Source organism: Ranitomeya variabilis, chromosome 1 (assembly GCF_051348905.1).
Source record: "Ranitomeya variabilis isolate aRanVar5 chromosome 1, aRanVar5.hap1, whole genome shotgun sequence".
NCBI classification, from domain to species: Eukaryota; Metazoa; Chordata; class Amphibia; order Anura; family Dendrobatidae; genus Ranitomeya; species Ranitomeya variabilis.
The window spans coordinates 1,026,605,729-1,026,620,364 of NC_135232.1; the positions used below are offsets into that span (position 1 = coordinate 1,026,605,729).

The following is a 14,636-nucleotide window of genomic DNA, read 5'->3' on the forward strand; positions in this document are numbered from 1 at the left end:
GTCCATTTCAGCATAAGATAAGTTCTTGCTAGCTCTTTGGTTGTCCATTTGCTTTGGACCTTACTGCTCAGTTAAGTTATGTTTCTTTTGTCCAGCTTGTCATTATGAAATATTCAGGCTAGCTGGAAGCTCTGGGGAAGCAGATTTGCCCCTCCACACCGTGAGTCGGTGTGGAGATCATTTTTGTAAACTCTGCGTGGATTTTTAGTTTTTAATACTGACCGCACAGTATCCTTTTCTATTTTCTGTCTATCTAGATTAGAATTGGCCTCCTTTGCTAAAATCTGATTTCATTTCTGTGTATGTCATTTCCCTCTCTACTCACGGTTAATATTTGTGGGGGGCTATCTTTCCTTTTGGGAATTTCTCTGAGGCGAGATAGTTTTCTGTTTCCATCTTTAGGGGTAGCTAGTTCTTAGGCTGTGACGAGGTGTCTAGGGACAAAAGAAGAAACGGACAGCACCACAGCAATTGTGACAGAACAGCTTACGTGTTTATTCTGCCATCTGCAACGTTTCGGTCCTGAGACCTTTATCAAGCATTGCTGTGGTGCTGTCCGTTTCTTCTTTTGCATTTTGACTTTATACTGGGATGGATTCCCTGGTGTGGACGGGCACCCTGTTGTCCATAGAGACGTTATTAATTTAGGGTGCGGCCTGACTTCCAATTTTTTATTTTTGGAGGCGTCTAGGGAGTGACAAGAACGTCCCACGGCTATTTCTAGTGTTGGTGTTAGGATTAGGAACTGCGGTCAGTAAAGCTACCACCTCCCAGAGCTTGTCCCATGACTCATTTTACCCACCAGGTCATATCAGTGCTTCTCCGTAACCACCAGGTCATAACAGGGATGAGACTAATAGTGCAGTGGGTTAAGTCTAGAAAAAGGGCAAAAGATAAAGTTAATCATGCTAGCCAGTCTATTTCTCGGTTCAATCCCCTAGGATGGAGGCTATCAAGAGTTTAAATCCAGAATGTTTCCCTCTGTTTCAATAGTTGAATATGATTACCTCCCCTCCTCGGGCGAGGGACCTTTTCAACAATCTGGAACCTAAGTTGTGACACATTATGTCTTGCCTCTTTAAAATGTAGTGGTAAAAGTAGCCATACCTTTTCACATCTAATTGTAGACTTATGGCTTGATAGAGACATCAAGAAAACTCTACATGACCAACGGTTGGGCTTCCTCCCTGTCCGCCATAATCTTGATCCACTTGAAAAACAAGCTTTGAACGCATTAAGTGAGAATAAAAATATCATCATTAAACCGGCGGACAAGGGGGGAACCATCGTTGTCATGGACAAGGGCCACTATGTATCCGAAGTGAGGAGACAGCTTGCTGACACTACTACATACAAAAAAATTCAGGGTGATCCCACCCACGCCATACGACAAAAGATCACCAGGATAGTTGACAAACACCTACAACTAAAGACCATCGACAGTAAGACAAAAACATACCTCATCAACCACCATCCAGTGACCCCTGTTCTATACATCTTGCCCAAGATCCATAAGAATCTCCAAAATCCCCCTGGTCACCCTATTGTGGCCTCAACCGATTCCATCGTTAACCCATTATCCATATTTCTCGAAAAGCTCCTTACACCTTACACCAGAGTCACTAAATCCTTCATACTGGACACTGGGGATTTTTTAGGGAGAATTCGCAATATGAATGTGATTCCAATTGATAGCCTCCTATGTACATTGGATGTAAATAGTCTCTATACATCTATCACTCACGATATGGGCATCGAAGCAGTATCTCAAACTCTCAGTGAAGCCAACTTAGATGGGGGTTCCCAGGAGCTCTGCATAGATCTTCTGAATCTAGTGCTCAGGGAGAACTTTTTCAGATTTGAGGATGATTTTTTCTTGCAGACATGCGGGATGGCGATGGGGTCCAATGTGGCCCCTGCCTACGCTAATCTATATATGGATCGCTTCGAACGTGACTTTGTATACACTAACCCCATTTTCCAACAGCAAGCGCTCGCCTGGTTTAGATACATAGACGACATTTTTTGTGTATGGCGGGGTGACCAGACTAGCCTCCTAGAATTCTACAACACCATCAACAATGTCAGACCTGAACTGTCCTTCACTTTGGTTCATCACAGGGATGAAGTGACCTTTTTAGACACTAAGATAATAAAAGACCTTAATGGTAATTTAAGCACGGACATCTTCACAAAACCGACCGATTGTAACAGCCTTTTACTATACAACAGCTGTCATCCCAGGTCCATCAACAACAGTCTCCCTAGATCACAATTTAAAAGGGTGACCAGAATTGTCTCCGATCCTTCCACTAGAGAAATTAGGCTACAAGAAATGTCTGATAAGTTTAAATCCCGCCAATATCCGTCTGATCTTCTCAACACGGAATCTTCCAGAGCCCTCCATGACTTAGACAGTACAACCTCCAGGGTACAAAAAAATCCACGACTCCCCTTTGTGCATAACCACCACCCCACAATGCATAAAATACATAATCTAATCAGAGGACACTGGCCTCTTCTCAGTAAGGCCTATCCCAAAATCTCTATCTTTAAAGATCCACCTTTAATGTGCACCAGATGACCTAGGAATATACGGGACAAAGTGGTAAGGGCGGACTTAGGACCACAGAAATCATCATCAACTAGAACTCTGACTGGCCTAAGTAGAACAGGCACTTTCCCATGTCTAAATTGCAGATGTTGCTCCAACATTATCAAGGGCAACGAGATTGTAAATCCGCGTACTGGGAAATCATATCCCATCAAAGAATACTATACCTGCGACACAAACTATGTAGTCTACATCATCAAGTGCCCTTGCGGGCTACTCTATTCAACTATTGAAACAGAGAGAAACATTCTGGATTTACACTCTTGATAGCCTCCGTCCTAGGGGATTGAACCGAGAAATAGACTGGCTAGTATGATTAACTTTATCTTTTGCCCTTTTTCTAGACTTAACCCACTGCACTATTAGTCTCATCCCTCTGCGCACTCGAGACGGTAAGATGTATACCCCAGAGCCTTTTGTTTAAAACAGTACCCCATTTATATTATTTTACATTTTTATTTTTATTTTCATTTTTATTAATTTTTATCTTTTATTTTTTTATTTTTTATTTTTACTTTTACTTTTATTTTTCAATAATTTTTATTTTTATTTTTTCCACATTATTTTTTCCTATTTTCCTTTTTCCTGTTTTTCAAGTTATTTATTTTCATTCATTTTTTCATTCATTCCTTTCATTTCATTTATTCCTCAATTTATTATTTATTATTTGTTTGGACTCCTACCATGTATCTGCACATAACCATGCAACTGTATTTTCTTGTACTGTATAATATGTGTTATCCTTTACATTTGTAGGCTTTTCTACCTTTTTTCCACCATCCTTCTCCACTATGTCTCTGTTATCAGCCATCCACATCTTTAATAGAGTGCCCCTGGGTACACAAGCCCTGGACTGGGGTCACATCATCTTGTTTCCCTTATATACACAGCGCAAGTGACACCAGAGTCTGCACTATAAAAACGCTTGCAGACTCGGCCCCGGCACCTTGCATCTACTGTTCTTGAGCATTTGGTGCTCTCCCAACAGTAGCGGCGATATTACCGCCCCCTTCCTCCTATTACGTGCACACTGACAGCTCCTACAGCGCAGGCTCCAATGATCTCTCGGCCTTCGGCATGTTTGGACTTACACATATTGCGCAGGCCCAGCCATCTTTCGGCTGACCGATTCAGCTCCGCTTCCACTGCGCATGCGCTAATGGCCGTTACTCCTACTGCGCACGCGCTGGCGTCCCTGCACTCGCTCCGGATATAGGAGCACCTGGGACCATAAATAAGCGCCCTCCGGACACCTACATACAGCGCTGCCACATGCATTGACACGGCCGGTGTCTGCACATCCCACTTCATCACCAACGCTGGTGCCTGCCACTCCATACACGGAAATCTGAGGACGGATGTGAGCTACCACTACCAGATAAGTTATTAGTGCATGACGGCTCTTGTTGTGCCACATCCTTTACGCCATCTATCTCTTTTAGCTGCACTGAGTCCCTTAATCTACTGGTCTGACGTTTCAACAGTATCACACATTGGCTCTGGCTGGCTCCATAAACTAAGAGGTAGTGTTTCCCTTGTGATCTGCTGCACGTACAATATATAAGGTGTATTTATATCCCCACATCTTTTCAGTCGTACAGACTTCCACCGATTACTGGTCTATCATTTTAAAAGCAACAGATTTTGGCTCTGACAGGCTTCCCAAACACACAGGTAGTTAATTTTATTTTCTCTACCACCGAGATGTCGCCAATAGAAGATAATATCTAACATCTAGTGTGTCTATACTTACCCCTACAGCTATTGGTGCATATACTTACCGACTTCCTACTACGGCAGCCACGGCATCAATAAAATTAAGGTGATAAACATTCCTATAGCCTTGGAAGCGTATTCACCAGTGCAATAATGTAGCCTCTGACCTGTGTACACACCCACATGCCCGCCGTACCCAGGGTCTCCTACTTCTTATCCTACTTGATGTCACACTAACACCAGTATTATAGCTATACGATACTCTTTTTTTTTTTGTCCTATTACCCCCTGCAGGTTTGCCTACCTTTACCTTTTGGCTCATACCCTAGCAGCACTATTCACATTCCCTAGAGAAAGGAAGAAACTTCTACCTAAGGGTATGCTTAAATCTTTACCGTCTCCTCTTTAACATCAATCTACCGTATTGTGCTTTTCTGGAACCCTTTCGTTTTCCGTTGTCTGTTGTCCTTTAATATTTATTGATGGTACGATACTATTTGGCCGTCATTTTTTCAGCATGCGGTTATGACATGTGTTCAGAATTGTATATACAGTGGGGCAAAAAAGTATTTAGTCATTCAGCAATAGTGCAAGTTCCACCACTTAAAAAGATGAGAGGCGTCTGTAATTTACATCATAGGTAGACCTCAACTATGGGAGACAAACTGAGAAAAAAAAATCCAGAAAATCACATTGTCTGTTTTTTTATCATTTTCTTTGCATATTATGGTGGAAAATAAGTATTTGGTCAGAAACAAAATTTCATCTCAATACTTTGTAATATATCCTTTGTTGGCAATGACAGAGGTCAAACATTTTCTGTAAGTCTTCACAAGGTTGCCACACACTGTTGTTGGTATGTTGGCCCATTCCTCCATGCAGATCTCTTCTAGAGCAGTGATGTTTTTGGCTTTTCGCTTGGCAACACGGACTTTCAACTCCCTCCAAAGGTTTTCTATAGGGTTGAGATCTGGAGACTGGCTAGGCCACTCCAGGACCTTGAAATGCTTCTTACGAAGCCACTCCTTCGTTGCCCTGGCGGTGTGCTTTGGATCATTGTCATGTTGAAAGACCCAGCCACGTTTCATCTTCAATGCCCTTGCTGATGGAAGGAGGTTTGCACTCAAAATCTCACGATACATGGCCCCATTCATTCTTTCATGTACCCGGATCAGTCGTCCTGGCCCCTTTGCGGAGAAACAGCCCCAAAGCATGATGTTTCCACCACCATGCTTTACAGTAGGTATGGTGTTTGATGGATGCAACTCAGTATTCTTTTTCCTCCAAACACGACAAGTTGTGTTTCTACCAAACAGTTCCAGTTTGGTTTCATCAGACCATAGGACATTCTCCCAAAACTCCTCTGGATCATCCAAATGCTCTCTAGCAAACTTCAGACGGGCCCGGACATGTACTGGCTTAAGCAGTGGGACACGTCTGGCACTGCAGGATCTGAGTCCATGGTGGCGTAGTGTGTTACTTATGGTAGGCCTTGTTACATTGGTCCCAGCTCTCTGCAGTTCATTCACTAGGTCCCCCCGCGTGGTTCTGGGATTTTTGCTCACCGTTCTTATGATCATTCTGACCCCACGGGGTGGGATTTTGCGTGGAGCCCCAGATCGAGGGAGATTATCAGTGGTCTTGAATGTCTTCCATTTTCTAATTATTGCTCCCACTGTTGATTTCTTCACTCCAAGCTGGTTGGCTATTGCAGATTCAGTCTTCCCAGCCTGGTGCAGGGCTACAATTTTGTTTCTGGTGTCCTTTGACAGCTCTTTGGTCTTCACCATAGTGGAGTTTGGAGTCAGACTGTTTGAGGGTGTGCACAGGTGTCTTTTTATACTGATAACAAGTTTAAGCAGGTGCCATTACTACAGGTAATGAGTGGAGGAAAGAGGAGACTCTTAAAGAAGAAGTTACAGGTCTGTGAGAGCCAGAAATCTAGATTGTTTGTTTCTGACCAAATACTTATTTTCAACCATAATATGCAAATAAAATGATAAAAAAACAGACAAAGTGATTTTCTGGATTTTTTTTTCTCAGTTTGTCTCCCATAGTTGAGGTCTACCTATGATGTAAATTACAGACGCCTCTCATCTTTTTAAGTGGTGGAACTTGCACTATTGCTGACTGACTAAATACTTTTTTACCCCACTGTATGTAAATATGTATCATTTTCTTTGTCTATACTATGTATATAGTTATTTACTATGTTTTATTTTATTTGTTTCAGCGATTTAGTGATCAAGGCCACGGGTTGGCCGAAACATTTTGTACTTATCGCTTCACCTGAACATGTTTTCAATAAAGTTATTCACATGAATCAAGTGTCTTCATCGTACGAGTGCCGTGATTATATATTCTGTGACTGAAAGGACCACGGGTTCCGTTCACTTGCACCGTCACCCTCACGTTTGTTGTGTGCTAGCCTTCTAGACTTCCTAAACGCAGCTTACTACACGTCTACTAATTTAAATAATCTCTTACCTGTCCCGCCGCCGGAAGTCTGCATCCACTGCAGTTCTTGCGATATCTTACCCCGAGAACTGCCGGGCACGTGACTGGGGGTTATCTCCGGTCACTAGGCTGGCTGATCAGCTGATTGTGAGAACGCTGCCGTGTAGGTGATTGCTGGAGAGTTATCTCCGGCGGTCATCTACAAGCTCTGCTATGTCTCGATGTCAGGCATCCACATGTAGCAGAGCCGGACTCGTCGTGGGACACTCGTTACTAAGGACTGTGTCAGACACAGGGAGTATACTGTTGGTTTATTATTTTTTTTCAGAAGATCGATGGCTTCGCTTGGATTACCAGTGTAATAAAGATGGCAAAACTTTGTGGTGTTTTATTTTATTAAAATACTTTATTCTGCATGTGTGGTGTTTTTTAACCCTTTACCAACTACAGGGTTAGTAATGGTAGGTATCTTACTAACGCCTCTCCATTACTAAGTCGGCTTAATGTCACCTTACAAAGATGACATTAACCCCTTATTACCCCATATGCCACCGCTACAGGGCAGTGGCAAGAGAGAGGCTAAGCAGCAGAATTGGCGCATCTTTCAGATGCGCCATTTCTGGGGCAACCGGGAGCTGGTATTTGTAGCTGGGGGGGGGGGCCAATATCCTCCCCTGGAAAAAGCTAAACGTGAAACGTGCGTCGGGGTGTCAGCACCATTTAAAGGTACAGTACCCACATACTGCCAATGATTTTTTGTCTTCTCAGCTCATATTGCCTGAATCCTTCAACACTAGCCACTTTACCTTTAAGGACATAAACTCTAGGCACTTTAACTGCTGTTATTTACTTCCCAATTGGGTATACACACATTTGCACTTTTTCTATGACCTGTATATGAATAGATAGCCCTACCAATTTTTGGACTGGAGGCATGCAATAACCTCTTTTGAAGCAGATTTGCTCCGTAATGATTATGATATGCATGTCCTCTTTTCTGCAATGGTAGAATTTTCCATACTTAATGCTACATTGTTGTGGTATTGTATTTATTTGGATGGTTGCTTTCTTTGCACTATTGTTCCTTTGTTTTATTATTTAATACAGGTTTTTCATTGTTTTATCAATACTATTAATAAAATTGGAATATTTTTATGGCACATAGCTTCCGTTTTTGCTTTGTTTGATGTATGAATATCAACCCGCAGCTGTCTGCGTAGCCTTTCTGGCTATAAATTATAGGGGGACCCCACATCCTTTTTTGGGGGGTCCCCCTATTTTAATAGCCAGTAAAGGCTAAGTATACAGCTGTGGGCTGATATTCATAGCCTGGGAAGCTCCATGGGTATTAACCCCTTCCCAGGCTACAAACATCGGTCCCCCAGTTGCTGGCTTTCCCTCTCTGGCGCAGAAAATTGCGCAGGGGCCCACGCCATTTTAAAAAAATGTTTTTAAAAAATTAAACACGTATTGCATTTAAGGCCAGGGTCACAGCTGCGAGAAACTCGCACGAGTCTCTCACATCAATACCCGGCACTGCCGCTGTCACTCGGGACCGAAGCGTTCAGCTACATAGAAATACATGCAGCCGTACGCTCTGCTATCTATCTATTGATCTATCTACCGTATCTATTGTATCTATCTAGCTATCTATAGATATATGATAAATAGATTAGATAGATAAATATGATAAATAGATCTATAGATAGATAGATAAATATCATAGCTTAGATAGATTTATTACAATTTTATTATGTTCATTACTAAACATCAGGCTTGGTATTATCTATCTAACTATTGTATCTATCCATCGTATCTGTCTATTTATCTATTGTATCATCTATCTATCGATCTATCTGTCATATCTATTATCTATTGATATATCTATAGATAGCTAGATAAATCTATAGATAGATATGGGATAGATAATAGATACGATAGCTATAGATAAGGAGGGGGCCATGGATATTGCCCCCCACAAATACCAGCCCCTCCACAGAGTAGTAAAGTCTCCCCGTCCTCTCCTCAGTGATGGGATCTGTCTACACCGGGTGCACAGCTTATCCATGATCTGACAGTGACGGAGCACTCTCGGGGGAGCAAGCAGCAGCTTTCCCTGGTGAGCTCGGTCACATAGGTAGTTATCATATTACCCTAAGGGTACTGTCACACAGTACCATTTTGATCGCTACGACGGCACGATCCGTGACGTCGCAGCGATCGTATGATTATCGCTCCAGCGTCGTAGACTGCGGTCACACGTTGCAATCACGGCGCTGGAGCGATGCCGAAGTCCCCGGTAACCAGGGTAAACATCGGGTAACTAAGCGCAGGGCCGCGCTTAGTAACCCGATGTTTACCCTGGTTACCAGCGTAAACGTAAAAAAAACAAACAGTACATACTTACATTCCGGTGTCTGTCCCCGGCGTTCTGCTTCTCTCCACTGTGTAAGCGCCATAGCCGGCAAGCACAGCGGTGACGTCAGACGTCACCGCTGTGCTCGCTTTCCGGCTGGCAGACGCTCACACAGTGGAGAGAAGCTGAGACGCTGGAGGACAGACACCGGAATGTAAGTATGTACTGTTTGTTTTTTTTACGTTTACGCTGGTAACCACGGTAAATATCGGGTTACTAAGCGTGGCCCTGCGCTTAGTTACCCGATGTTTACCCTGGTTACAAGCGAACACATCGCTGGATCGCTGTCACACACAACGATCCAGCGATGTCAGCGGGTGATCAAGCGACGAAAGAAAGTTCCACACGATCTGCTACGACGTACGATTCTCAGCAGGATCCCTGATCGCTGCTGCGTGTCAGACACAGCGATATCGTAACGATATCGCTAGAACGTCACGGATCGTACCGTCGTAGCGATCAAAATGGTACTGTGTGACAGTACCCTTACAGGGCAGACCTATAGCGCTAGGCCTCGGGTCAGGATTATTTATTAAAGCTCCAGGAACAGAGCACTCCTGTGATACGTGCGCTCCCCCGCATCCTGCAGCGGCGGCCGCTCCCTCCCCCCCGCGGCACATCTGTCAGCACTCAGCCTACGTGACTACTCACAGCCGCCCGCATGTCAGCCAGGCCGAGTACGTGACCACAACACAGCCACTGGGAGGCGGGGCTTTACAAGGCAACCAACCAATCAGCCATCGACTTACCTGGGACTTATTTCGCACTGTCCAATCAGCTCAGGGTGGGCGTAGACTGTTGTTTCTCGGGCTCCATGTGCTTGTTGTTTGAGTACGTGCGGAGGGGCGGGGCTTGCAGCGGCATTAGAGCAGTGGCCTGCGGAGACAGAGCGCAGATCGCGGGCAGCGCTCCCACCGTGCGGACTGAGCGTGGTGTCACTGTCACCGGCCGGAGGATGCTGTATCAGCGGGAGGATGAGGAGGTGAGCGCCGCGGGCGGGGGCTGACATCACTGCTGGGAGAGCGCGCACTCACTGTACTCTTATCCCGCAGCTTCCCTGCCTGAGCCGGCTGATGGAGTGCGGCGGGGCGGTGAACTCTCCCGGAGATGCCCTGGGACAGAGCCCCGCTCACCTGGCGGCACACGGGGGGCAGGCGAGTATGCTGCTGTGGCAGCTGCGGACGGGAGCGGACATCAACCAGCAGGTCAGTGATGTGGGGGGACGGCTCACACTACGGGGGGCAGCGGGTGGGAGAAAGGCTGCTCTTCTCTGCCCTGGGGCTTAGTGTCCTAGGCTGCCACTGCTGCCGACAATCGCATGGGGTGCTGCTGGCGTCACCGCTGCCGACAATCACATGGGGTGCTGCTGGCGTCACCGCTGCCGACAATCGCATGGGGTACTACTGGCATCACCACTGCAGACAATCACATTGGGTGCTGCTGGCGTCACCGCTGCCGACAATCACATGGGGTGCTGCTGGCGTCACCACTGCAGACAGTGTTCTCGGTGGGCATGAGGTATATGACTGGCATTGCTGCTGCAGACAATCAGTGGTCTCAGTGTGTGACTGGTATTGCCACTCCGCCATGGGAGCCGCTCTACCAGTACAGTGACACAGGACCACTAAGGCGTTGTTAGCTGCAGCCAATCTGTGCTCTGAGTGGTCACGTGTCCATCTCTGAGTGGCGATACCAGTCGTATGCCCTGTACCCGCTCAGCACACTGATTGGCTGCAGCAGTGTTGTCAGTCCTCATGAGGCATATGACTGACTGCAGCGGTGATGTGTCGGCTGCTTGTGGTGCGGGATCTCTGCTGTGTAGCTTTCTTTGATCAGCTCTTGTAGGTTTTCTAACACCCAAGGTCAGACATCTCGCTGCATTCAGGGCTGTGCAGACATTCGGGATTTGCAGCAGAAACTACATAAAACATTCACTTTTCTTTCATGCGTTTTTGTGGCACATTTTTCCACCCACATTAATTTGGGTGAAATCTGCTGCAGAAACGCAGCCCGAGTCGCCAGGCTGCAGATCTGAACCCGCAGAGCGCAAGGAACATATAAGCAGCGTGTGCAGGGACCTCCGGAATCTCATTCACTTTGCTGCTACTGAGAAATCTTTTGTGACCACTGCGTGGGGAAAAAAAAAAGTAAAAAATGCAACGTCTGCACATTGCCTTAGGCTGGATCTTCAGCAGACCCCATTAGAGTCTGTCAGGATGAGCCCATGTCAGACTTCAGGCAGATCTTTCCAGGGTCCTGACTTTGCTCATACAGGGACGATCTCATTTCTGTCATGGCTGAAGGTGGCATCAGAGACTCGGTACATGAGCCATTTATGGCCACACGTTGGTAGCAGTACGGCTCTGTTGTACCCAGTGGGCTCATAGCCTGGAGATCTTCACACTTGTGCTATAACCTGCTTCTCCATAGAATCAGTGGATTTATCCTGCTCTAAGGCATCAGGAATTGGTGATGTAGCCAGAACCAAGTCCTATCATCTGCAGCTCCGCTGCTGCCATCGAAAGATGGCAATCTGTGCACAGAACCACAATGAGAAGACTGGGATTTTAGCAGTGCTGGGATTTTAGCAGTGCTGGGATTTTAGCAGTGCTGGGATTTTAGCAGTGCTGGGATTTTAGCAGTGCTGGGATTTTAGCAGTGCTGGGATTTTAGCAGTGCTGGGGATCTGCAACTAATTCCAGCTCCATTCGGCAGCTTCCTAATGCGCCGTCTGCCCAGATCAGGTGCGGAGACCTGCTGTGTCCACATTCACTGCAGAATGGATAGGCTGGCCTTCTCTGTATGGGGGGATACATCCATAGGGGGTTCTGTATGTTCCCTGTTCAAGCAGGGAGTGCACATAAGCAATATTCTGTCTCCAGCCATAAAGTGGTAATCTGCAGGTAAATACTGTTTTAAACATTTGCAGTTTAAAGGGAACTGGTCACCAGCTTTTTTGCTTACAAACCGTACACATCACCTTTAAGATCATGTGACTAGGGTTCCAACAACCCCTTTATATCCTCAGAGGTGCCCCCTCATACCTCCGAAAATGTGTTTGACATGTCCTGCACACTTTCATTTACGTCTTCCACACAGTGCGCAATGTCTCGTTCCACCGCAGTGGAATTAGACCGACAGCGTAAAGTTAAGTTGCCATCTCCCTGGCTGGTCAATACATCGTATACATGTCCTTTGGTTTTACGCTTTACATATTAGTTATTATCCATTGTCGTTTTCTCCTAGGACTTCTTTGGAGAAACTCTGATCCATAAGGCGGCCCGTTGTGGGAGCTTGGAGTGCCTCAGCGTGCTTGTTGCTCATGACGCCAGACTGGAGTAAGTCTTTAGATTGCTCGGTCGGTTGGTGGTAGACCTGAGGCTGGACTGTATAGTGAGCGTACTGTCTGAAGGAGGGGAATGATGGTGGCTTGTGTTCTTCTCTGCAGTCTCTGTAATAAGGAAGGGCTCACAGCTGAAGCTTTGGCCTTGTCTCATGGCTTTGAGAAATGTGCAAGATATTTAGCAACTGTGAAACAAACCCAAGACCTGTTCTCCAGAGCGCACTCCTCCATGCAGGACCTGAAGGAGACAACGGCCGGTATCAAGAGAGGACAATGCAACATATCGGCTGCTTATGGAAAGCGGAGATGCTCAGATGGTGAGTATTCTGCTATTAGGAGGACAAATGTCACACAATGTACAAGAGCGAAAGGTTTCTGGATTTTAAATATAAGAGTTGAGAAAAAAAGGTCTTCTCAACTCTTATTGTGGTTGTAACTTTATTTTTTAAACATCCATTTTTTTGGAGTGATTTCTCCATTCAGACTTTTTATGGAAATATGCAAATAGTTGAATCTTATAGGATTTAAATTCCTATTATGTATTGTTAAACATACTGTACAGTGCCAAGAAAGACAGAGCTCCTTTGGAGCCTACAACCCTCTAGATCTGCATCAATATTTTAAAGAGAAGGAATATCTTGTTGGGGAACAGTGTTTTTTTTTTTTTTACCACCTCTGCACTGTTGGCGAGAGGCATGCTAGTACTTATGGATAGCATACATATTAAAGTTGGCCAAACCAGCAGATTTTGTAGAAGGATGGATGAGACCTCCTGACTCTCTCCCAAATAAGATGACATCAGAGGAGATAAGGATTGAGTTGTTTACATTGAAATGGAGGACTATTTTGTTCTCCATGGAGGATCAGGCAACAGCTTAAGCCCCCATACATCTTAGATTAACGTTGATGGGTTTGGCCGCCAGTCTAGTAAATATGGGGTCCCCGGACAGATGATGTCGGGGGGAGATATGGATAAGGCTTGTCTGGTATCGAACCGCCAAGTCTTTTGTTCTCCCTGAGATTAGCGGTCTCAGATGTCATAGAGAAGATAGCAGCACTCGCCGAGCATGCGTGTCTGTGTATAGGAGGCAAGATGGCCTCTGTCCGACATATCTAAGGTGTATGGTGGACTTTTGTGCTGTTCTCATGGAAAACATACAGCCGGACAGTCATTGTTCTGTAGAGTTGAGAGCTAACATGAATGGCACCCTTACAGCACATTTATAATACCTAATCTCTCAGAAAATGTAAGCCAAAAAGAAAAATGTCCACACCAATGTATTCTTTAATTATGCATAAAATGTAGAATGCAAGAAGTACCGTGATTATTAGAATGGCAGCATTCATCTTCAAGGCCTCGATTCGGGGAAGGGAACGTTGTGATCTCCAGCCATAAAGGTAAAGCAGATCCATGACTCATGAGCCATAACATATGTTTCCTATCTCCTTTCCAGGCTTCTTGTAGACGGACGCTAGAAGACTTCCATCTGTTCTTCGCTGTACTATGCTTCCACCAGGAGCTGAACCTACTGGCTCACATTGAGCTGGGTTACACTACAGCCTCTCTGCTGGAAGGAAGAGGTTATTGCAGGATATGTGCCTGACTTTTTTTTTTTATAGTGTTCATTTTTTTTATATATTTTTTCCCCTCTTTAAAAAAAAAAAAAATACAAATAAAAAAAAGTGCCCAAACTTAGTGTTTTGCTTTTTTTTTCCCCTTTCACTAATTTTAAGAATTTACAAAATGGTTCCAGATTCTGTACACCAATCCCAAACTTTGTGTTGTATCGTTTACATACACAATTGCAGAACAATACTGTGAACGTATATTCTGGGGCGACAGCAGTGTGCAGCTTGCCCCATGGGCTCCTGACTGTACGTTCAGAGCAGTGGCCCACAGACAGCACATGCAGACTGCAGTATCCGTGCTCCGCACAGGCCCTATAACCCCGGCACTGCGATTGAAATCATCCTGTTCCCACCAGCCAAAAGAGGCAGAGAAGCGACATCACACACGGGAGCAGTGTCCCCCCACTGTTGCAGCCACAAAGCATTACTTTAACATTTTCTACTGTTGGACTAGAGAGAGA

At 45.2% G+C, this 14,636-nt stretch overlaps 1 protein-coding gene and 1 long non-coding RNA gene across 2 annotated transcripts; both read left to right on the forward strand.

Moving 5' to 3' along the window:
• The first annotated feature begins 3,758 nt into the window (after positions 1 to 3,758).
• LOC143784383 (uncharacterized) lies at positions 3,759 to 6,653 on the forward strand. The gene is made up of 6 exons (XR_013217781.1): positions 3,759 to 3,974; positions 4,057 to 4,137; positions 4,208 to 4,288; positions 4,376 to 4,436; positions 4,625 to 4,707; positions 6,564 to 6,653. It is a non-coding gene; the product is annotated as an uncharacterized LOC143784383 (long non-coding RNA).
• A 3,247-nt stretch (positions 6,654 to 9,900) lies between these two features.
• Positions 9,901 to 14,241, forward strand: ANKRD37 (ankyrin repeat domain 37). Its single transcript, XM_077279613.1, has 5 exons — positions 9,901 to 10,185; positions 10,256 to 10,408; positions 12,450 to 12,541; positions 12,652 to 12,863; positions 14,001 to 14,241. Exons 1-5 carry the CDS (start codon positions 10,018 to 10,020, stop codon positions 14,009 to 14,011), a joined length of 636 nt encoding a protein of 211 aa, XP_077135728.1. The 5' UTR covers positions 9,901 to 10,017; the 3' UTR covers positions 14,012 to 14,241.
• Positions 14,242 to 14,636: the final 395 nt, after the last annotated feature.

Bases quoted from the DNA above. Each gene is read 5' to 3' on its own strand.
- ANKRD37 (XM_077279613.1), top strand. From the start codon at position 10,018: ATGTGCTTGTTGTTTGAGTACGTGCGGAGGGGCGGGGCTTGCAGCGGC. The intron at 10,186-10,255 runs GTGAGCGCCGCG...CTTATCCCGCAG, and splicing joins ATCAGCGGGAGGATGAGGAG to CTTCCCTGCCTGAGCCGGCT. The intron at 10,409-12,449 runs GTCAGTGATGTG...GTTTTCTCCTAG, and splicing joins GAGCGGACATCAACCAGCAG to GACTTCTTTGGAGAAACTCT.